Raw genomic sequence first — 24773 nt, forward strand, 5'->3', positions numbered from 1 at the left:
TTGGTGACAAGAGCATTTCCCTAGACTTGGCCAGACTGATAAGAGGTTAAGTGTTCTGCCATTGTTACTGTCGTCTCTGTCAACCACCAGCAGAGGTGGCAGGGCCTAAGCCCCAATGCCGCTCCTTAATGCTTTCTGTGAGGATGCCTGGATGCGGCGGGAGGGGTGGGTGAACGTGGTGTGAGCAGTGCGGAATGGATGGTGAAAGACTCAGCTCTACATGAGAGCCTGCAGCCTCTGTCCCAGGTGACGAGAGAGTGGTGGGGACAGGAGAGCCCCACACAACCCCAGCAGTCGTCTTGGCTTCAGGTTGTTTAGAGTCCTAAATAACATCCAAGATAACATCCTGTCTGACCATTTGGTTGTTTCATACTTATTTTCCTTTGTAAGGCTCATTGGCAGTTGGTGAGTACACTTATGGAACCTAATACATAGGGTTTAATTTATTTATTTGAAATAGGGTCTCACAGTGGCTCTGGCTGGTCTGAAACTCACAAAGATTTGCCTGCCTCTGCCTCCCAAGTGCCTTATAATGGTCAGGGTTTTATTTTAAAAATTGAAATGAGAGGGCTGGAGAGATGGCTCAGTGGTTGAGAGCATTGCCTGCTCTTCCAAAGGTCCTGAGTTCAATTCCCGGCAACCACATGGTGGCTCACAACCATCTGGAATGAGGTCTGGTGCTCTCTTCTGGCCTGCAGACATACACACAGACAGACTATTGTATACATAATAAATAAATAAATATAAAAAATGGCAGCAGTCACATGTTGTATGGAAAAGCCATAATTTAAAAAAAAAATTGAACTGAGATCAGTTGAGTAGTGCACTGTGAATAGCACCGGGACACAGCAGGAGAGTAAGTTAGCCTGGTTTCTGTGTGGCTAGGCTGAAGCTAGGCTGCCTGCACTGCTGTGAAGGTTAGAGAAGGGGTATCTGTTTACTCCGGAGCCTGCTGCACTTGGTTGCAATTTGAAGTCATATGAACATAAGGTAGTGTAGACATGGAATCTTCTGATGTCTATACCCTGCCCAATGACTCTGCTCAACCTGCCTCATTCATTATTCATTCGCATTTCCTGCTTGGCTCCTTCAGTTGCAGGATAGGACCTCCTTGTGTCTCTGAACTTCTCTGTGAATTTGGAGCAGATACTTGGTGTATTAGTCAGGGTTCTCTAGAGAAATGGAACTTATAGAATGAACCAATCTGTCTGTCTGTCTGTCTGTCTGTCTGTCTATCTATCTATCTATCTATCTATCTATCTATCTATCATCTAAAGGGGATTTATTAGAATGGTTTATGGGCTGTGGTCCAGCTAGTTTGACAATGACTGTCTACCAGTGGAAGGTCCAGGAATCCAGTAGTTGTTCAGTCAGTGGAGAGTGGAGTCTTAGTTAATTCTAGATATCGTCAGTTGACAAGAATCCCCATTACCTTGGTTTAACATCCGGTGACTTCTGAGTGTTACATACAATGGCAGGCCGACTGCAGCTTCACTTTCTGCTTTCAGACACACGGGGACTCATCTGACACGTGAGTAATGATCGGGGTTGGGCAGCAGTGGCTTGCGATTCCCTTAGATAATATGAGATTCACGGAGCCATGAAGGCTGCTTCTCGCCATTGCCCTTTAAAGGAGAGAGACAGCTTCCAGAAAAAAAAAAAAAAAGTCCTTTTTGACAAGAAACTATTATCACCAAGAAAGAAAAAGAAAGAAACCATTTGCCTGCCTTTTTTTCCCATCCGGGTGCTGTCAGTGAGGATGGAGTCTTTGGAGTTCTTGCAGCCATTCTGTGTTCATGAGAATCCCAAATATGTGTTCTGTGTTGACTTTGTCATTTATCTCCAGACTTCATATTAAAGAGATACTACATATTTAAATTATTTAAGACATTTCTAGTCGGGCCTTTTATTCATAATCAGTAATAATAGGTAGGGCATTTCATTTCCTCCCTTCCCCCCTCCCTCCCTTCCTCCTGATTCTGGTGGTGAACAGAAACACATTTAGAACTTTTTGAGACCTCTTAATTTGTTTTTGCCAAAAAATGTGAATTCATATCTTGAATCGATGTTAGTCAATTATTTGGCTCTGTTGAGACATCTTATCATGGGATTATTGTTCATAATTAGAGACTTTACTACTCCATCTGTTCTGTGCTCTTCCTGAGCCAAACATTTTAAGTCATTTAGGGAACTTGTTGCATAATGAGTGATTGCGACTTTGTTTAAAGTAGCCGAGAGCCAGTTATTAGCCTTACATCAAACGAGGAAGATTTGTGGTGTTACTTTGTTTCCTTTTCCATTTTAGACCAAGGCAAATAAGCAACAGACCAAGGGAGTTTACTCGGCAGGCAGCTCTTGTTTACTCATTAGGAAGCCAGTGACAACCGGCCTGCCTGCAGGAATAGTCCCCGTTTTCATGGCCATGCCTCTGTTTGCTCCTCTCCAGCTCATCTTGAGTGTGTCTGTGACCTGTGTAGAGTGTTGTCCTGTGAACATGGATGGGAGAGTTCAGTGTTGGGGTCCCTTCTGTAGCTGGGAGGATTGAGGTTTCCCTGTTGCCTGAATTGCTAATCAGGAGGCGAGCTGTTTACTAACAGTGGGTTCTTGGAATCCAGATGATTGACTGACTGGGCAGCCTAGAGAGAAGGAGGGATTTCACTGGGCAGCCTATGAGTCTGTTAAGTTCACATGCGTCCTTCAGGCCGGCGTGGTGCTGCACAGTTCGGGTCTATCCACGAGGGCTTTTGTTGAGCTGTTGAATTACAGGCTGCTTTAAAGATGCATAGAAATGTTAGAAGGACATCTCAGGCAAAGTTGAGGGCAATAGAGGAGGTTGGTGAGGGAGTGAAGTTAGTGTGTTTGCTTATGCTAACAGCCATGAGCTAGAGATGAAGAAACCAGATGAAGAAAATCCCTTTCTGGCAGATTCTGCCTGCAAGCAGAAGCACCCTTGGATAGAGTCTAAAGTTAATGAAATGAACATGCAAGAAGAGATGGGTGTAGCTATGGGAACCCCACAAGTGCTGGGAGATTGAACTGGCAACATCAAGTCCCTACTTGATGCCTTGCCTGCCTGCCTGCCTGCCTGCCTGCCTCCCTCCCTCCCTCCCTCCCTCTCTCTCTCCCTCCCTCTCCCTCTCCCTCTCCCTCTCCCTCTATAGCTTGGCTGGCTTTGGGATGGTATTCTTCTGCCTCAGCCTCCTGTGCACTGAGATTCCAGGTATGAGCCTTGTGCCCAGCAGGGATTTGCGTAGGAGACAGTGCTGAGAGATGGTGCTGTAGGGTGATACAGTGAGATGCTGTGTGGGGGGCTCTGTGAGGAGGCGCACAGGTCATAGTTCTGTGAGGAGTTGCTGTGGGCATGGTGGGCTTGGCTGTGAGATAGCCTTGTGCGGAGGCCCGGTGAGGGCTGCTGTGGGTGTGGTGTGGAGGCATTACAGGTTGGCAAGGCTCCTCCAGATGTTTCTTCCTAATCCTCTGGTTGCCAGCTGGAGCCTTCTGTCCTTGACCCAGGAGCTTGGTACCTCTCCCCCAGTAAGTCCTGGAGAACCCTGTGTATCCTGGCCAGACAGCAGAGACAGGTGTGGAGAGTAAGCGCACAGAGACCAGTCAGCGAAAGAGCTGCCTACCCAACAGCTTGAGACTGGCAGCTTCTTGTTGCTGTGCTTCAGGGTGTGAGAGTACCAGCTTGTGAAAATTGGTGGCCCATATATGTGCATTAACCCAGGCGCCCCATCACTGTTTTATCGATCCCTCCCTAGTTCTAACCGATATATGTGTGCTTACCCCGGTGCCCTGTCACTGCTTTATTGATCCCTCCTGATGACAGTCCTGATGGCAGAGGGACGGTCCTTCCTGGCCCTTCACATAGACCCTCTTGAAGAGCCCCGACTCCCTGCATGATCTGTCAGCTGCGGACTCTTGTCCATGCTGTCTCGTTGGGCTGCTATGTTGGTTTAGGGAAAACAAGCAATGCCCGTTCTTTGAGTTTGGGGTGGTTAAAGTGGCAGTTAGTAGCCTTTTTCCGGTGGTGTGTGGACACTTACTGAGAAGAAAAAGCAGAAGTTGTATCTGTGGGTCCCACTTGGGGCTGGGAGTGAAGCATGGGCCCGAGAACTCTGAGGAAGAATGCTCATTGCCTCGTTCATTCACTCAGTCATTCATTCCTTCACCCAATCAGTCTCTCCCCTTCTTCCCTCCCTTCTCCTCCCTCCTCTTCCCCTCCCTCCCTCACTGACTGCCATTGTCTTGGTCACTCAGCTGGAGCAGAGCTTGGTCCTTCTAGCTCTTTGCAGTAGGTCCTGCCAGTTCCCGCTGCCCGTGCCAATCGATGGGTTATCACGTGACCTGTGCTGGGTTATACACACCCAGGAGCTGCTGCTGTGTTCACCATCAGGAAATGCTGACACTGTCCTTTACTTTCTTAGCAGTGAAACACAGTTCGAAAAGGGCCTTCTCTGCTCTCCTCTTCCCCCTTCACTTGTGAAAGGAAAGGGCTCCAGTTTCTCTTGCTTCTTACCATGTTGCCTCTTGGCCTGGTGGGGGCGTCCAGAGCGCAGGGAAGGAGAGCTTGCCACACTGGGCCGTCCTTTACACAGACAGGTTTCCATGGCAGGTTGGGAAGGAGGGGAGGGATGGACTGAGTGGGGGCTGGGGTTGAGACAGTGATGCCCACGGTGGGAAGACAGAATGTAAAGTGAGTACTGAGATGACTTAGCGATGTCTATAGTGATGAGCTGGGAATCGGGCTGTGGAGATATGGCTGAGATACCACATAGTAATGGAGTACCGCTGATGGCGGAGGGTGGGCAGTTCCTGAGTGAGCATGGCAGTAGAGCAGCATACAGCCTGGCAGTGAGCCCTGCTGCTCCAGGTGCAGCGAGAAACAGGGTTAGGCCCAGCGGAGCCTGACATTTTATATTTGTTTGATTATGGTTGTGTAAAATAACCAAGCATGAACCCTGAAGACAGTGATACTAAGATAGTCTATGTACGGACATTCTCCCCTCAAGTTCTCTGCAGTGGCTCCTGCCTTCTATTTTAAAGAGGGCTTAGGTAAGAGGCTGGTGAGTTTAGAAGCCCAGGGCCCTGTGCGACGTTTGGCCTGCGAAGGCAGTGGTAGACGTTCACACAGAGACAGAAAGCAGAGCACCATTGGCATTTGGCAAGATGCTCATGCTCACTGGGTGGCAGAGCAGGAAGAAACCAGTTGGTTGGGTGAATGCAGCCCAGTAGTCCCACATGGAGGTGAAGAAAGAGGCCATGTTCTGCTCCTTCATCACATCCGCTCCACACTGTCAGTGCCCGTCTTTCCAAGCAGTTCTAATCCTTCCCTGCAGGACTCGAAAGAACTGGGTGTCTTTAACCACACGCTTGCTCTTTCCTTCTCTGAATAAACTGCAGACTCCCGAGGCACGGGAGCCCCACTGTTACCCCACTGTTCAATGCTTGTCTGAACTGGAGCTTTCCTCTGTTTGCACCCTCCCTGTCCCTGTCCGCTGGCAGTCAGACTGCAGAGGGAGAACGGTCAGTGCAGACCCGTGTGGACAGATGCTGGTGTCTGAGCACATGCGTGGGAGAAGGCGAGCTGGAGAGTTCTGGACGCTGAATTAGGTACCGGTTCTCCAAAGCTAGGGGGCAGGACGGGAGATGGGCGCAAGGCAGCAGGAGTTGACTCTTGGGTGATGTTGGGGCACTAAGAGGCAGGTGGAGAGGTGATCTGAGCTTGGGACCAAGTTTTGCTGAAATAACCAATTTGCAAGTCAGTGCTACAGAGCCCAGCTTAGTACCCTTGGCACTTGTGACCTCATCACGGTGTGCAGGGTATATACGGTCTATCAGGTGAACTGGCCCTGGGGGACACATTGATTAAGAAAGGAGATAAAATGGAACCGTTGGCAGAGTTCTGTTTTATATGGAGATGAGTCCAGCAGTTTTATCTCTAGTGTCTGAACCCCCTTCCTTCCTGTCCTCTCCTGTGTCAAACTTGTAAAGTCTCACTGGGCCAGTTCTCTACTGAATGTCACAGGCTACTTCACGTTCCATTCCTAGCCCTTGCTTGGTACCAGCATCCTTTCCAAGAAGCATTCAGAATATAACGTGATTGTCCTGTACCAGGGTTTACATCCAGCTGTGTGCTCTCCATCTTTGACAGAATAGATAATTTTATGTTCACATCCCTGTGGAGAGCAGGAATGCCGCCACACGTTTCCTCCTAGCTGGAATTTTACTTTACTTCCTCCTGTCCTGACTTATTCTGCGAACTAGCTGGCACGCTAAATCTGGCAGTCACATGTACTAGTAGATAGCCAGAGATAGCCAGGCTAAGGGTCCAGGTGCTGTCCCCAGACACATCTGCACTGTGGCATTTGGGTCGAGTGGTTGCAACAGAGCCCCGTGGCTTGCAAAGTCCCGAATGCCTTCAAGGCTTCTTAGCGGTCAAATTTGCTTTCATATACGACCAGGAGTCTCCTGGTAAACTTTGCAGAAGTGAGGGTTGTGGAACTGGATCTAAAAGCAGCTCTGCTTCAGATCCCCCACACGTGTCTTCTCTTTTAAAGCATGTTGTTACAGGGACTTTAAATCATATGCAGAGATCACAGTGCACTGAGTCCCTGTGCTTCTGACTCAGCTTCAGCACTGCCTGTCGGGTCGTTCTCCTCTCATCTCTGCCACTTCACCTCTCTGAATGCTTTTGTCACATTCTGAATCAGAGCTCAGTTCTCATGCCATTTCATCTAAATACTTACATGCATATCGCTTTAACAGTGAAGGCTTCCAGAGCATAATAGCCCTGGTACCACTGCTTCACCCTGAGAAATACCAGCGTAAGACTATCAAACGTTTAGTGTCCAAACTTCTAGTATCGTCATTAGAAACAGGAAGAGATAACGATAGTATTTCAAACATTGAGTATTAAGGGATATGACAAAACCAAACACCCACATCCTAGTCATTTGTAACGGTTTTCTACACTTCTGTCATGGCGATAGAGGGGTCAGAATTGAAAATAGATTGAAGATGATGTCCACTGTGAAAGGTGGGATTGGAGAGGTGGCTCCAAAGAGAGTTATACTGCTCTTCAAAGTGACTTGCGTTTGGTTCCCAGCACCCAGGTCGGGTGTTCAGAGAATAGTTCACAACTGCCTTAACTTCAGCTCTAAGGAGATCCAGCACCTCTGGCTTCTGAGGGCATCTGCATTCATGTGCATATCCCCTGCACAGACATACACAATGCACATACTTAAAAATAATGAAGGCGAATCATTTATTATTTTTAGTAAGAGTAAAAATGAATAAAAGTAAACAAATTAGAGTTTCTGAGTCAAGTCATCATGGCAGGTGATGTGGCAGGTGGTGGGGTGATGTGGCAAGTTGTGGACAACGGGGCAGGTGGTGGAGCAACGTGGCAGGTAGTGGGGCGATGTGGCAGTGAGTGACGTGGCAGGTGGCAGACAACGTGGCAGGTGGCAGACAACGTGGCAGGTGGCAGACAACGTGGCAGGTGGTAGATGGTGTGACAGGTGCTCAGAGAACTGTGAAAACAGCTCCTGTGCCAGGGCAGTTCTTCTGTTCCATGAAATTACTCTATAACCCAAGGAACCGTGGTCTTTCTTTCTTTCTTTCTTTCTTTCTTTCTTTCTTTCTTTCTTTCTTTCTTTTATTTATTTATTAAGCTCTACATTTTTCTCTGCTCCCCTCCCTGCATCTCCCCTCCCCTTCAACCCTCCCCCAAGGTCGCCATGCTCCCAATTTACTCAGGACATCTTGTCTTTTTCTACTTCCCATGTAGATTAGATCTATGCATGTCTCTCTTAGGGTCCTCATTGTTATCTAGGTTCTCTGGGATTGTGATTTGTAGGCTGTTTTTCTTTGCTTTATGTTTAAAAACCACTTATGAGTGAGTGCATATGAGAATTGTCTTTCTGGGTCTGGGTTACCTCACTCAATATGATGTTTTCTAGCTACATCTATTTGCCTGCAAATTTCAAGATGTCGTTATTTTTTTCTGCTGTGTAGTACTCTATTGTGTAAGTGTACCGCATTTTCCTTTTCCATTCTTTGGTCGAGGGGCATTTAAGTTGTTTCCAGGTTCTGGCTATGACAAACAAACCTTCTATGAACATAGCTGAGCACATGTGGCACGTTTGAGCATCCTTTGGATATATACCAAAAAGTGGTCTTGAGGAAGGTTGTTTCCTAATTTTCTGAGAAATTGCCATATTGATATCCAAAGGGGCTGTACCAGCTTGTACTCCCACCAGCAATGTAGGAGTGTTCCCCTTTCCCCACAACCTCTCCAGCATAAGTTGTCATCAGTGTTTTTGTTCTTGGCCATTCTTACAGGTGTAAGATGGAATCTCAGAGTTGTTTTGATTTGCATTTCTCTGATGACTAAGGATGTTGAACATTTCCTTAAGTGTCTTTCAGCCATTTTAGATTTTTCTGTTGAGAGTTCTCTGTTTAGGTCTGTACTCCATTTTTTTATTGAATTATTTGTTCTTTTGATGACCAATTTCTTGAGTTATTTGTATATTGGAGAACAGACCTCTGTCTGATGTGGGGTTACTGAAGATCTTTTCCCATTCTGTAGGCTGCTGGTTTTGTCTTATTGACCATGTCCTTTGCTTTACAGAAGCTTTTCCATTTCAGGAAGTCTCATTTATTAATTGTTTCTCCCAGTATCTGTGCTACTGGGGTTATATTTAGGAAGTGGTCTCCCAATGTGCTCAAGTGTACTTCCCACTTTCTCTTCTATGAGGTTCAGTGTCAGACTTTATGTTGAGGTCTTTGATCCATTTGGATTTGAGTTTTGTGCATGGTGATAGACATGGTTCTATTTCATTCTTTTACATGTTGATATCCAGTTATGCCAGCACCATTTGTTAAATATGCTTTCTTTTTTCCATTTGACAGTTTTTGCTTATTTGTCAAAAATCAGGTGCTCGAAGGTGTTGATTAATATCTGGGTCTTCTATTCAGTTCTTTTGGTCCACCTGTCTGTTCTTATGCCAATACCAGACTGTTTTCAGTACTGTAGCTCTGTAGTAGAGTTTGAAGTCAGGGATTGTGATGCCTGCAGAAGTTCTTTTACTGTACAGGATTGTTTTGGCTATCCTGTTGGGTTTTTTTTTGTTTTTTTTTTGTTTTTTTTTTTGGCTTTTTCATATGAAGTTGAGTACTGTTCTTTCGAGGTCTGTGAAGAATTTTGCTGGGCATTGCCTTGAATCTGTAGATTGCTTTAGGTAAGATTGCCATTTTTACTATGTTAATTCTACCTACCCAAGAGCATGGGAGATCTTTCCACTTTCTGGTGTCTTCTTCAATTTCTTTGCTCAAAGATTTAAAGTTCTTGTCATACAAGTCTTTCACTTGTTTGGTTAGAGTTACTCTGAGATATTTTATGCTATCTGTGGCTATTGTGAAGGGTATTGTTCTTCTGATTTCTTCCCCAGCCCTTTTATCATCTGTGTACAAGAGGGCTACTGACTTTTTTTGAGTTAATCTTGTATCCTGCTACATTACTGAAAGTGTTTATGAGTTGTAGAAGCTCCTTGGTAGAATTTTTGGGGTCACTTATGTAAACTATTATATCATCAGCAAATAGTGAGACTTTGACTTCTTCCTTTCCAATTTGTATCCCCTTGATCTCCTTTTGGTGTCTTATTGCTCTAGCTAGGACCTCAAGAACTATATTGAATAGATATAGGGAATGGACAGCCTTGTCTTGGAACCGTGGTTTCTGACAGGTCTCCTGGGACAAGCATGGAGGAATGAATCCAGGATTGTAGCACACGATGGCTACACAGTTCAGTTAAGCTTGTAGCTATCACCATCTGAGTACTAGCCCAGGTCCTCATCAGAGATACCGTTGCTGCATTGCAGTCCTAAGCCCAGACCTCAGATGACAGCACAGTGGCTTTGTTCTCAGAGTAATCTGCATGAATTTGGGTAGAAATGAAAAATGCAGCTGTAGCTCTTTTCACATCCTTCCTGTCTCTTGTTAATAAAGCCCAGCTCAAGTCTTAGGGTCTTTGGAGGGTTTGAGTGAGGAGTGCCATTAGCACACTGACCACGAACTTGTATTTGTTGTAAACAGCTGACTGTGAGGACCGGAAAGAGAGCCTGGCAGTTGCTCTCATTCCCCCTGCACACTTTATGTCTGTGTCTCCCGTGTCACACGTCCTCAGGTGAATGAGGGCTGGTAATACTGAATAGTAGCCGTAGATGTCTGTTGGGGACTGCAGAGCACCAGACACTGAATTTCCTGTAAACAACCTGTTTTCCTCTGCTCTGAGCAGCCTGCAGCTGCTCTGAGCACGAGACCTTGATGGCAGGGGAGTGATTTCTGGTGGGCCTGCAGCTGAAAGATCCCGAGAGCTGGGGCGTGGCCAGAGCACTATATAAGCTGTCCCTGAACACAATAAAGGTGGCATTCGTGTTTCAAGGGTGACCCGTGTCTCTTTGTGTGATTAAATCTCCAGGCCCTTGCCCGAGACTCGCTAACTGTCCTACAGTGCAGTCGCCATACTACAGGCGTAGCACTGCAGTACACGGAGTAGCACGGATGATACAGATGTTGACTGTCCTGGGATAAGCCGTCAGCAGTCCGTGGCTTTACCCATTTCTGATTCTGACCTTGCATGTTTGTTACTTGTAGCCCTCGTCAGGAAAGAATGGCTTGTCCCATGCAGGGCGATGCTGGAAACTCCTAACCCTGGAAATTCTCTTTTCAGATGCTGTCTTTGCGTTTCAGTTGCGCAACCCAGTGCACAACGGGCATGCTTTGTTAATGCAGGACACCCACAAGCAGCTTCTAGAGAGGGGCTACCGGCGCCCCGTCCTGCTCCTCCATCCCCTTGGTGGCTGGACGAAGGATGACGATGTCCCTTTGATGTGGCGTATGAAGCAGCATGCTGCCGTGCTGGAGGAGGGCATCTTGAATCCTGAGACCACGGTGGTGGCGATCTTTCCATCTCCTATGATGTATGCGGGGCCAACCGAGGTAGGATGCTTTTATTTTAGGGTGTCAGTGCCGTGCCAGATTCGCTCTTGGGAACACTGTAGCATCACCAGTCGACATACTGACCTTTCTTTGATGACTAGGTGTGTTCCAAACATTGAGCAGAGTACTCCTCTGCTGTTGCGAATGTCCTCTAATGCTGCCTCCTGTGAGCATCCAGTAGTTGGGAAGGTTGGGAGAGGTTTCTTTGGGTCTTTGTGGTTCTTGATCCCAGCTGCGGGGAAGACACGGCAGCGAGAACAGTGGAGCGGGGCACACGTTGTTTTGTATCCACCAGCCAAGGTCCAGACACGGCTAGAACAATGCTGATTTTGTTCTTTCAGTGGAGTCCCAGAGCAGAGGAGAGAGCAGTGTGACCTTTGCTTTTTCTAAATGTTTCAAGAGCTGAAGAAGCTCCAGTGTGTCAGCCAGCTGTTTTCACTGTAGCAAACACCTGAGGTAGCTAATCAGCTTATGAAGAAACAAGGTTTATTTGGCTCATGATTTGAGCGCTTCAGTACGTAACTGGTTGGTCTTGCTGCTTTTGGGCTTGTAATAAAGATGACACATCAGGGTGGGAGTTAATGGCAGAACAGAGTGTTTGCCCTGTGGTCTGACAGTGAAAGAAAGAGGAAGGGGCTGGGAGTCCCACTTTCTGTCAAGGACAGGACCCTATGACCTCCCTCCCTTCAGTCCCGTCTCTTAGAGGTCTCACCACCTCCCAGGAGTTCCAGTACGTGTACCTTTAGGATAACTTTGCAGAACCAAATGATTGTTTTGTCCCTGGTCCCAATGGCATTCTTGTACATGTGTCCATCTGAGTGTGAAATGAATTCATTATTTTAGGAAAGTGTCCAGCAAGACAGTCATTTCCTAAAAAGATTATATTTTTAGCTGTGTTGTATCTGCGTGTGTCTGTAAGGTTGTGTGCGTGCACATGAGTTCAGGCATCTGTGGAGGAGGCCAGTGGCATTGGATCCCCTGGGAGGTGGGGTTACAGGCAGTAGTCAGCCACTCAACATGGGTTCTGGAAACCAGACTTAGGTCTTTGAGTCTTCTGAAAGAGCCATATCGGATCTTAACTTCTGACCTTTATGGAGACAGTCTTCACGGTTCTTTCGTGAAGCACTAGAACGTGATTGAATGAGGAAGTAAAATTGCTTCCTGATAGGAGGGCAGGGTTTTGGAATTCTGCCTGTGGTCAAATGGAATGTTAGATCTTTTTACATTCGTGCGTAAAGATGTTAGAAATTAGGTTTCAGTTTCAGGGCAGAGTAGAGTAGGCTTTCAAAATATATTTGCTGAATGAGTTAATAAATCAGCTGAGTGACCTCAGAAGTGGTGAGTGGGAAATTCCTAGCCAGCTTCTTGTGTTTTCAAGATAAAACTGGAATGCACATTATTTCCGCACCGTTACATCCTTCCCGTAGAGGAAGATGGATGCACTTAGATTTATCTGAGAGTCACACTCATTTTTAAAAAGATCCAAGTAATTTAGTGAAACAAACTCTTTCCAACATTTTAAAAGAGAATCCAAGCATTTGACTATTTAGGATGGAGCTTATGAATCTTTATTGGAGTTTCGTTAATGGGGCTGAATTCTCTGTTACCTCTTTATGCAAGAAAAGCAGACAAACAGAACCGCAGGCTAAAAGATAAAAATGTGCTCGCCTCTTCGTTTGGACCCTGTTCACTAGTACACTGCCACACTGTGTGAGTTAACAGCTCTGCTGCTCGCCTTTCTGTGGGTGTAAGGTGTTGGTTAGGATCGGCCGGCGATGGCCTTGGTGTTCACCGTATTCTTCCCTGACCTCCATCTAGTTCCTGCATTTCACATTTTGTTCAGCAGTTCCTCTAGTTGGTACTCACCACGGCTCTGGAGGCTGTAGGGCCTGGGAGAATGGAGCCGATACCTGAGGCGGACTGCCCCAGACAGTTTATACGCTGAGGGTTAAGAAAGGCCACCTGAGTTAAGTTCTCACGAGTTCAAGCTGTGTACAGTCACAAGGACGAGCCACACATGGCAAAAACATGTTTTTCCATAGCGGCATGAAAGGATAGTCAAACATTTAATTGAAAAATAACAGCAAGCAGTAATGAGCAATCGGAAGTAAATTCACTGTTATCCGCTACACCTGGGAGGAGCACGAAAACGTATTCCAAGAGCGTTCCCCTGGTTTGGAGAAACTGAGATCCCACAACCCTTGTCTTGTTTTCTGAGTGCTTTCTTCCACAAGCACTCAGAGTTCTCCTTAGAATACTTTGTTTCTGGACCAGATAACACTAACCTCATCACTTTAAGCAAGTCCTTTGACCTGAGTTTCTCTAGAATGTTGTCAGTGTGAGAAGGACCCAAATGATATTTGGGCAGTATGCTGGCTAGTCTTTAGTCAACTTGACACAAGCTGTCGTCATTTGGGAAGAGTCATACTTGCTTAAGAAAATGCCGCTACAAGATTGGCCTGTAGCAAACCTATGGAGCATTTTCTTGATTTATGATGGATGTGGGAGGGTCTAGCTCACCATGTGATGGTGGTCCTGTGTGTTACAAAAAAACAGGATGAGCAAGCTTCGGTAAGCTGATACCCTCCATGACCTCTGCATCAGCTCCTGTCTCCAGATTCCTGCCTAGAGTTCTTGCCCTGACTTCCCTGGATAATGGGCTATAGTTTATGTAAGCTGTAAACCCTTCCCTTCCCAAGATGCCTGGTGCTTATCACAGCCGTAGAAACCATACCGTGACAGGCAGGAATAGGTTTATAAACAGTGACCTTATTAAATTCCAGCTTGGAAAATGAGCCTCCTTATTTGGGACCTGTCTTGTTCCCTTTGTGATTCTTATGCCCTGTCTTTTGAAAGTGGGGTTGCTGTGAAATTTTACTCAGTAAGGTAACAAGAAATGTGTTTGTTTTTTTTTTTTTTTTTAAATGAGAACGGGAGGATTTGTGATGAAATAGCCTGTCATAATAAACAGAAAATTCTTTCTTGAGTTAGAAAGGGGCTTGGGGGGCAGAGACTCAGGTATCCCAGGCTGGCCCTGAACTCCAGGTATCCCTGCCATTCCTCCCAGAGAACTGGGTTTGCAAGCCTCCTGCCCTCCGCCCAGTGTAAGATTGGGAAGATTTTATGTTTGAAGTTTTGTCAGTTGTGCTTCTGAAGGAAGATTCAGCAGTGAAAGCTGGAGCTGGAGAGATGTCTTGAAGATGCGAGTTTGGATTCCAGTACCTATTTTAAAAAGGGTGTGGGATGGCTATACACACACTGATGACCTAGGCCTGGTGGAGGGTGGAGACAGGAGGATTGCTGTAGGGTGCCAGGTGCCTGGCTCTAGATTCAGGAAGAGACCTTGTCACGGAGGAGTAGGGCAGAGGGCGTTAGAGCAGGACATTCAGCATCCTTCTCTGGCTGCCATATGTGCATGGGCTTCACCTTCCCATTGGATGCACATACAGCGCAGACAGACAGACAGACACAGGAAGAACAGTGAAGATACCTGAGGGCAGGCGTCTCACTTTAGCAGGCACAGCTGAGCAGCTGGTGGTGTATTCACCCTTTTTTCCACCTTGGGTTCATGGCTAAGACATCCCTTACAGAGAGATTAGTGAAGGAGAGCATGCACATTTATTGAATTCAAGTCTTCCATGCCACAAGAGCCTTTAGAAATAAAGATCCGAGGAAGGCAGTGTATCGTATGCCTGAATCTGATGATGGGTGAGTGAAAGAAAGAATGTGATTGGCTAGTGATGAATCTGGGTCTTAGAAAGGCCTATTGTTTATGTTCTTCTCTGCCCCCTTCTCTTTAGAGAGAGGTACATTTCTTTCCTGCATGTATAGAGAGCCTTTTGACCTACTTTATGGCAGGTCAGCTGGACTTAGCAGTCTTCTCTCAGGGAGAAGGCCGAAGAAGGGAAGAGCAGCCTTCATGCTTCTGGCCCTGGACTGGCTCTGGCAGGACCTCTCCCGACCTCTGATTGACTCTCGTCACCACCTACAAGAGCAAGTCTAGTGACCATAGTAATGATGCAGACGTGTGCTGAGGGCTGCGGCGTGAGGCTGCACTGTTTCCCCCAGCTCCTTTGTAACCTGTTAGACTCCTCTGAGCTGTGTTTACGTGCACATGAGTGCTTGTTTATAGGATGCAGGGCAGGATTGAGTATTCTTTTATTCAGTTGTGTAATTTTCAAATTTGTCTTATTTTAACTTCATATTGAACTATACATAGGGAAAACGGACACATTTCCTAGATATTCAGTGAAGCTAAGTTTTCCAGAATAAGCATAACTATACACTCAGCTTCCAGAAGTTCTTGTTTCGTTCCTTCTGCTCCACACCTGTCTTTACCACACCAGTCACTGTCCTCACTTGCAGCAAGGATCCAGTTCCCTCTTGTGGAAGGTTGTGAGTACTGGACAGTGGACGAAGAACAAGGCTAGGGTTTGGAGATTCATGAGAGCCCTCGCTATCCCGTGGAAGAGAAGAGAAGGAAGGGAACTCGACAGGGCCCAGAGAAAAGCTGAGCTGCAGTTGGTCTCAGGCATTATAGATATTAACTAACTCAACCCTTGAGCCACAAGAGAGGATGTGCTGTTTTTCATTCCTTAGGTGAGGATAACCCAGGTAGAGAGGTTACATAGCTTGCTCAGGCTCAGCTGGAGCCTGAACCGGTGTGTTCTGGGGGTTCTGGGAGATCCTTCAGAGATGCCCTGAGTTACCTAGAAACAGGCATCATAGGTGTATTGGCTAGACATTGTCTGTTAAGGAAGGTGCCTTCTTTGGATCTGCAGCTCTCTACAGCAGGAGCTGTGTCTGAAAAGAGTCAGCGGCTGTGGGTGCCTGCTGGCTGTGCTCCCAGAAGCAGATGCTTGTCTCCTCTTCCTGAAGTAACCTAGACTGCCACAGCATTCAGCCAGCATGGTGTGACACCTGGCAGCTAGAGTCTGACATTGTGGTCTCTTAAGCCTGGCTTCTCCCACTTTACTTACCCTTACTTCGGTGGTGTGGAATAGAATATTTGTTCAACTATGTAAAGATGTGTTGCATTTGTTTGTTTTGCAGAGTAATTGTTTAATTGTGTAAAGATGTGTTGCTTTTGTTTATCCTGCATTTGTTTAACTATGTAAATATGTGTGGCTGTTGCACCGTGCCTGCCTTAGGCAACTGATTCGTCTAATAAAAAGCTGAACGGCCAATAGCTAGGCAGAGGAGTGATGGGCAGGGCTGGCGGGCAGAGAAAAAAGAGGGGCCAGCTTGCCAGCCACGGAGCCAGCCAGCCAGCCATGGAGGAAGCAGGAAGGCACACGGACAGCACAAAGATGAGGTAAATGAGCCTCAGGGCAGCACGTAGATTAATAGAAATGGGTTAATATAAGTTATAAAAAAAGCTAGAAACAGACTAAGCTAAGGCGGAGCCTTCATAATTCATAATAAGTCTTTGTGTCATGATTTGGGGCTGCTGGTCGGAGAAAGCCTGCTGCACTCAGGCAGTGGTAGACTGCTCACTCTCAGTCTCTGTTGCCCTGTGTGACTTCAGCATTCCTGCATCCCTGCCAAGGGCCATCTGGGCTGTGAACATGTGCTGCTGTGGGCTTCAGTACCTCCTTATGTGACTGTGCCTGCTGGGGATTGCTGAGTAGAAAGGCTATGTTTGGGTGTGCATCTATTTGGTGTCTGGCGAGGTTTTCAGTCCTTTCTAATGAAGATGTGCCAGTTCACACTGCACAGCATTGTGTGCCCACCAGTTCACACTGCACAGCATTGTGTGCCCACCAGTTCTGGGTTGTCTTGTGTGGTCACCGTTTGGGCCTTCTGATTCCGACTCTTTGGCCACGCGCTATATAATACTGCCATTTCTTAACCAATCTTCAGGATCTTATTGGATCAGTTTCACTGAAAAGGGAGTAGAGATTGGATATACATTAGCATAGTTCTAGGTGGTGATTAAGAAATGAAATATCATAATTCACTTAATTTTTTTTATGTGTATGGGTGCTTTGCCTGCATCTATGTGTGTGTACCACATGTGTGGTTGTTGTACACAGAGACCAGAAGAGGGTGTCCGATCCCCTGGAGCTAGAGTTCCCAGTGCTTCTAAGTCACTGTGTAGGTTCTGGGAGTAGAACCTGGGTCCTGTGGAAGAGCAGCAAGTGCTCTTAACTACTGAACCATTTCTCTAGCCCCTAGCAGCTCATTTTGATTGAGCGCTCGCTGTATTTTCCAGATAATATTCCAAGTGATTTACCTATGTTAATTTAGTCCTTATAACAATGCTATGAGGGCAGGCACTGTTATAATTCAGTTTACAGATGAAACCTACGGTGGATGTTAAACACTTGCCGAGCTCAGGCAGTAAGTGATGGAGATGGAGTTTGCATCTGAGCTTCTGGTCCTAGAGCCATGCCCTGCAGTTCCAGTCTCTGGTATCTGTTAACGTTACAATAGCTGCAAACTGTGCAAGTGTTTTTGAAGGCAGACTTGAAGCACATTTGTAGAGTTCTGCAATAGTGAGCTGACATGGCTCTGGCAGACGTCCGTAGAGATGGACTCTCCCGCTGATCAGCTTACATACCTGCTCATCACAATCCAGGGTGGTGTTTTGTACTTTGTGTAATCTTTATTCTTTCTATTCTAGGAATATCATCCTCTTACTATTAGTAATATCTTCCTGTGGGTTTTGTTTTGTTTTTAGACAAGGTCTCTCTGTGTAGCTTTGGCTTAGCTTGGGACTCCCAGTGTTATGTCATCCAGGCTGGTCTTGAACTCACAGTTTGCATTTTCACCACAGTGCTGGGATTAAAGGTATATGCCACCACACCTGGCCCTGCCTGTGTTTTTGTTACTGGGTTTGTACCTCACTGTTTGGCTGATACTGTATGTAAAAGTTTGTGCTGCTGACTGGCTGGAAGCATGCCATTGCTTTGCCTCAAGTTCTCACTGTCCTGACTCCACATAGAGGCACTGTCTGTGTCTCATAATGGTGCTCTGTAGATTTGTGTAAAAATCCTAGAACTTGGAAATATGGCAGAGAGCCTGGGATGACTTGTCGTTGGTAGACTTCCTGTCAGAACACACGCCCTTGGCCTGATTTGGGATGTCCTTGGTGTCTGACTGTATAATGCTAGTAACACAAGGACAGTAGAAGTAACGGTCTTTGGGAGCTTGTGTATGATCCACACACTGGATTGATGCTTTGCATGTGTTATGCAACCCATAGCCCCATGAGACACGGATTTAATTCCCACTGCACCGGTGAGGCTTCTGAAGCGAACTCTGTTACTCAGCTGCCGTGTGTCCAAGAAAGCTAGAGCAGAAAAATAGTTTTTTAACTTCCCATCCTTTGATGAATAAACTAAAATTCCTAGCAATTATTTTAATATTTTAAGTAGTTAAGTATTTCAGTGTTTATCATCTGGCATGATTTAAGTGACTTATGAAAAAATGTCCATTCTTCTTGCTCTCTTCTCCCCCTGCCTCTTACTTTTTGAGATATGGGGTCTTGCTGTGTAGCCCAGGCTACACTATAACTCACTATGTAGCCCAGGCTACTCTATAACTCACTATGTGGCCCAGGTTGTGTAGCCTGCCTTCCTCTGGTTCCCAATGACTGTGATCATCAGAGTGTTTACCATGCCTGGCTCTATTTGTTTCTTTCTCTGTAGTACGTAACTTCTGAGTTTGGCTTTTTTTTTTTTTACAGCCTTTAAATGAAGATTTTTTAAAAAAAATAATAATAACCAACAAAACCCACCTCATTTTTGTAGTTTTTCCAGTGACATCAGGACCAAGTCTTCCAATAACACATATCTGCCAAATTTTCTTACTAAAATACAAACAATGATTTTTCTTTAGTCGTTCTCTGGTTATTTAGAAGGCATTGGGACCAGATTTGTTTCCTTAGCACAGATGCATTTGAGAACAATGAGCAGCTGTTAAGGCTGTGTGGTTATCAACAGGATGTTCCTCGCTTTCCAGTCTATAAAGACTTAATGGCTCGATTCCGAAATTCCATCCTAGGAACAGAGTTGGAACTGTGCTGGGCAGAATTTACTTTCTAATGCTTGAACTGGTGTTGTGAATGTTCAATTTTATTATCTTTATGAATAATTAGTTGGGAAATTGAAAATGTTTGGCTTGTCATTAAACACTCAATCTAGTTCCTAAAGAATAGCTAGTGCTTCCTAAGAGCTGTTATGAGAAAGTGTCAAAAACAAGACGGGTTTGAGAATGCATAGCCAGCCGCCTTATTCTGAGCATATGAAGTTGTAATGAGGATTACCATTTAGTTCTTTTTTCTTCTTGGAGAGGGGAGGGGCATAATGCATTGTTGGGGGTGGCAACTTCTCTCCGCTAGGAAAGTTGTTCTCCCGTGTTAAATGCCCCCGTGTTAGACACAGAAAGCAGGAGCAGTTGAAACACCTGCTCCATGGATTCCCGTGCATTTCCTTAATTAGGTTATGTTTTAGACCAGCATCTGGAACGGTCAGCACGGTATCTGTTGGGACGTGAACCTGCCCTATTGATCCCTTCGGAAGGACCCCATAGCCTTACTTATGTTCAGGGTTAGCCCCCATCTGACTTCTAGCCTTGCAGATTGGAGTTTGAGCTCTGTGAATGACTGCTTATGTGTATGTGAAACTCTTACACATGAACATGTGCACATCCATATACCTCATAAGCAGATAATCCATAAATATGTACACCTGTATATTCATTCCCTTTTATGATCTTGGCTTGTGGGCCTGATTTTGATTCTAGCTTCCCAGGAAGCTGCATTAAGTTGTTGGGACTTCCTCCTATTATGTGGTCATGAAGTGAGCCGTAGATGGAGGCGCAGCTCTGTGGGAAAGGGTTAAACTCAAGTGCACATGCATTTTTTATCCATTTGCTCTTTCTTCCCAACCAGTCATCAGAGTCTAGTTATCTAATATGTAGATATCTTTCTAGGTCCAGTGGCATTGCAGAGCGCGGATGGTGGCGGGAGCCAATTTTTATATTGTTGGACGAGACCCTGCTGGCATGCCTCATCCAGAGACAGGGAAGGACCTCTATGAGCCAACCCACGGAGCCAAAGTGCTGACGATGGCCCCCGGCCTCATCACCCTGGAAATAGTTCCCTTCCGAGTTGCAGCTTACAACAAGAAGAAGAAGCGGATGGATTACTATGACTCCGAGCAGTAAGTGTCTCACTGCCCCCACTGAGTCGCACTGTGTTGTCTGAGCTGTGTCTCTGGGTTCAGCAAATCATCTGGTCTGTATCAGTTCTGATGTGAGGCTTTGTTGGATCCCTCTCAGGAAAAGTCAAGAAACCTAACTCTCATTATTCTAGAGTCAGAAATGAAAGTAAAAGTTAGATCTGAGCTGGATCTGATCATGTACTCTTTGAATGGAAGCACTTGGGAGGCAGAGGCAGATAGAGCTCTATGATTTGAGGCCACCCGGTCTACATAGTGAGTTCCAGGCCAAGCAAATGAATAGCAACAACAACCTCCCCGACAAGTACACACTGGATCCAGAGTTAGTGGTTTGGGGAGTGCTGTTGTGTGGTCCTTAGGGGCAGTGTTAATATTTGTATGGCTGTATGACTGCTGCCAACTTTCAGAAGAAATGATCGGTTTTCAGCTTGTTAGAAAACCGAGGCAGCAGGGTCACAAGTTCAAGAACAGCCTGGGCAAGGCAGGGAGACAGAATCTCAGAATAAAAAGTAGAGTGGGCTAGGGCTGTAGTTCAATGATAGTTTCTTAGCACACACAAGGCTTTGGCTTACTTTCTGATATTGCCAATACATACATACATATGCACATGTGTACGTAGATACATACTTGCATATATATGTATATATATAAAACAATATTAAGTATATGTCTATTTCTTCTGAACGAACAGGATTATGACATTTGTGTAAAAGTTTATAGAGGCAGTGTGAAACTCAGTTACAGGGTCTAGTCCTGTCTTTGCTGTATGACCTGAATTTGAAATCTTTTCTGTCCATATTTCCCATCTCTGGAATGATGGCAGAGGAAGCAGAATTCCCACCCCTCCTTCTAGGTCTTTCTATAGTTTCCCCATGATCTGCAACACCAAGTTATTTTCCTAAGATAGGGTCTCATTCTGCAGCCCCGGCTGGCCTGGTACTCACTGTGTTGATCAGGTGGCCTTGAACTCAGGGATCCATTTGCCTCTGCCTCCTGAGTGCTGGAATTAAAGACATGTGCCACTGGCTGATTTTTTTTTTTTGTATATAATATATACATAGGAGTTGTTTTGTTGACCAACTCTTGGTTTATCTGCTTTTTAGGACAAGTTACAATTCATATTCAGCAAGTGAAAACAGATAATTCACGTAGAGTATAATCATTTTTAATTTATGTGGCTTAAACACATCCAGTCTGAGCAATAGTGCCCCTTTTCCATGGCTTTTAACATTGGCTCCATGTTGAGGACTAACGCTGAGCCTGACCCAGTATCCTCATTTAATGTGACCCATTTTGTCACAGAGGGGACAGGAATAGAAAAAGAAATCTCATGAAAAATTAAAACTACATTTTTGTTTCTAAAAGGCATATTAGTACACACCTACAATCCTAGCACTTGGAAGGTAGACATAGGAGGATCAGTGGTTCACGCTCATCCTTGCTACATAGAGAACTGGAGACCAGCCTGGGCTACATGAAACCCTACCTCAAAAAATTAAAAAAAGAAAAAGTAATAAGCAGATAAAGTGAATAAGTAGAAAGGCCATGAAATGGCTCAACAGGTAAAGGTGCTTGCCACTAAGTCTGCAGATCCGAGTTCAGTCCCTGGAATCCACATAATGGAAAAAGGGATTAGATTCCTTCAAGTTGTCTTCTGATCTCCACATGTGTGCGGACACACAAAGAAGTAAAGTGTGATTAAAAAATAATTTCAAACGATATGAAGCTTTGAATTCCTTTGAGTTAAGTAAATCATCTGGACTAAAAGCTGTTGTTGCCACTGGAGACCAGAAGATGCCTTGGCTTCACCCGTGTTGTCATAGCGGGTTTAGAGACATTGCCCCTCCAGCGAGTGACGAGCTCTAGCTGAAACCCAGGAAAGCCTCAAAGCCTGTGGGCAAAAAGGTTTTCCTACAGGCACAAGGAAGAATAGACGGACTCCTAAGGGCTGCCAGTGGCCATGTGTGAGGTCAGGATGGGAGCTGTCCCTGCCTGTTTGCTGAAGGCTTCAACTGTGATGACCCAGGATACTCTGAGCTCCTCACCGTTGTTACACAGTTATGTTCCTAACCACGTGGACTACTCTTTAACCTTTAAGATGTCTGTGTCTGTGTGCGCATATACACATTTGTACATACACATACATGTACGTATAAATTTCCCCATCCCAAAGTACGACTCCAAGGAGATGGGGTAGAGTCTGTTAAAAGAATGTTATCAATTATAAACTGTATCACCTCAAAAGCTGATGGAATCTAAGTAGAAATGACAAAGGAAAGTGAAAGCCGCTTGGGTACAGTCCTGCCCTTTTGTGGTTAAATTTGTGTAGCCCACCATCAAAGAGCCAGCCTTAGTCTGTGGGGAGACCTGCCTGTCACCCCTGCTTCAAGCTCCTGAAGAGGAAAGCCCTTCCTACAAACCGTGTCAGAGGTAGGTGCTGGGGTGCAGTACTTTTTGCTTCTTACCCTGAGCGCAATTTAGTTTGTGTACAGTATTCTCGACCTTCATTTTTTAAGTGAGTTACGTAGAGGCAAGGGTGAGCAAGAAGAGAGAAGCAGAGCCATTCTGCCCATCTCTTTGCTTTTACTGTAGAAGAGTTTCCATGTTGTGGCATTAAGAAAACTGAGCAAGGGCCTGCAGGTGGGTGAAGGGCTTGCTGTGCAAACTCGAGAACTGGACTTTGATCCCCAACACCCATATGGAAAGCCTGGTGTGGTGGGAGCACACAGATGGCTCAGCATTTTAAGGACAGGTACTGTCTGTCGCAAAGGACTTAACTGTGGTTCTCAGCGTCTACATCAGGTGGCTCGTAACCATCTGTAACTCCAGCTTCAGGGGATGTCTGAGACCTCGGGCTTCTGTAGGCACCCACATTCCAAGCACGTATGCACATACATATATACAATCACATACATAATTAAAAATAAAACATAAGGAAAGTCTGGTATGGTGGCATGTTCTTGCAACCTCGGAGGCAGACACAGTCAGATCCCCTGCATTCCCTGACCAGCTCAACCTTCTCTTCAGTCAATCCCAGGCCAGCAAGAGTCCTTATCTCAGTAAGCAAGGTGGATGAGTCCTGAGGAATGACATCCGAGTTTGATCTCTGGCCTCTGCAGCCATGTGCACATCCACGTGTGTCTGCACCTACAGCTGCCTGCACACGAGTGTCCCCGACACACACACACACACACACACACACACACACACACACACACACACGAAGAAAACCAAGCCAAATAAAGTGCCGTTTTCCTTTCCAGCTCCTGGGCCGATGTGTTTTGTCCCTGTGGTCCCTGTGCGTGGCCAGCTGATTTCATTGTACTTAGAACCCTAGATCCATCTGTATGCAGTTGATTCATGTGCTTCTAAGACCCTTGATAACTTTGATGTTTAGCTAAATCTGTGTAGTGCTGCTTTAAGTCTCTCTTTTAATCATTTAAAAGCTAAATAATTACATCATTTCTCATAAGATTTTCCAGAGATGAGTTTTATGTTAGTCACATGAGTGGTTCATTTCCTTGGAATTTTTTTTTGGGGGGGGTTTACCAAATCTTAATAAGTTGTAACTTGGGAAGCTTTAAAAATGCCTTAGTTTTAAAATTTTTCGGTATTTGTGTTCAAATATAATTAAGTTGATGGGAATATGTTGGAAAGTGATTAAAATTTTGTGGAAAGGCGGTCGTCTTTGATGTGCGAGAAAACAGTTATTAATTATGCACACATGAGCCTGTTCATGTTTGATTAATGGACATTACTCAATGCCAGCTTTTATGTAATTAATGATTTTGTAGCTTTTGGTTTGATTGAATGCTAGTGTAAGACAAGGCTTAGGGAGGGAAATTCCCTGAAGACTTCAGGCAAGATAATTATTGATAGGAATTATGATAGAGTCATCTGTTTACATTTAGGAAGTCAAGGGAGCCGTGTGAGCTTTAGAAGTGACTCAGCTGTAGGAGCTCCGTCCCATTGCAGATAGTAACAACGATTAGGATATCTTTTTTCTCCTTTAAAGGGTAAATGTTTGTATTCTGGGTAGACAAATGCAAAATTATTTAGATTATAGAAACAACATGCTTGCTAAAAGGAAGTGCGTGAGTGAAAGGTGCCCATGGGGCTGAGTGAACGAAGTGATGGAGGGTAGTGTGCCCACTCTGGCATCATTGCATCGTAACAGGTCTCTTCCTGTTTTAGTGGCAGAGTGTACTTGAACTTGTGACTGCTAGAGAGAGCACTCAGCCATTAAAGATGCCTCTCTCACCATCTAGGGGATACCCATTACCATCTAGAAGAATCCCCTTACCATCTAGAAGATGCCATGGTCCCTTACCATCTAGAAGATACCCCCTTACTCTCTGGAAGATGCCCCTTACCTACCATTTGGTAGATGGCTCCTACCATCTGGAAGGCACAGTTTGGCTGTTGGCTTTGGAAACAGTGACAGTACGCCTCCTTCAAGGTGTTTTTGGATCTCTCTCCTTTTGTGTACTTTCACTGGTGAACCTACCTAGTACGATAGTTTTTGAGCTATGACTATTAAACCTGTATGGCAATGCTCCTCTATTACTATCAGTTTTCTGTTA

At 45.5% G+C, this 24773-nt stretch overlaps 1 protein-coding gene across 1 annotated transcript in view; it reads left to right on the forward strand.

Annotated features, from left to right (window-relative positions):
- The window catches only part of Papss1 (3'-phosphoadenosine 5'-phosphosulfate synthase 1), a 67851-nt gene that overhangs the window by 38800 nt on the left and 4278 nt on the right, over positions 1-24773 (forward strand). The window contains exons 10-11 of the mRNA XM_050145168.1: positions 10737-11005; positions 19943-20172. Coding sequence (XP_050001125.1) covers positions 10737-11005; positions 19943-20172 — 499 coding nt within the window. The remainder of the gene's footprint in view (positions 1-10736; positions 11006-19942; positions 20173-24773) is intronic.

Source organism: Alexandromys fortis, unplaced genomic scaffold (assembly GCF_014885135.2).
Source record: "Alexandromys fortis isolate MF-2015 unplaced genomic scaffold, M_Fortis_MF-2015_v1.1 scaffold_19, whole genome shotgun sequence".
Taxonomy (NCBI): Eukaryota; Metazoa; Chordata; class Mammalia; order Rodentia; family Cricetidae; genus Alexandromys; species Alexandromys fortis.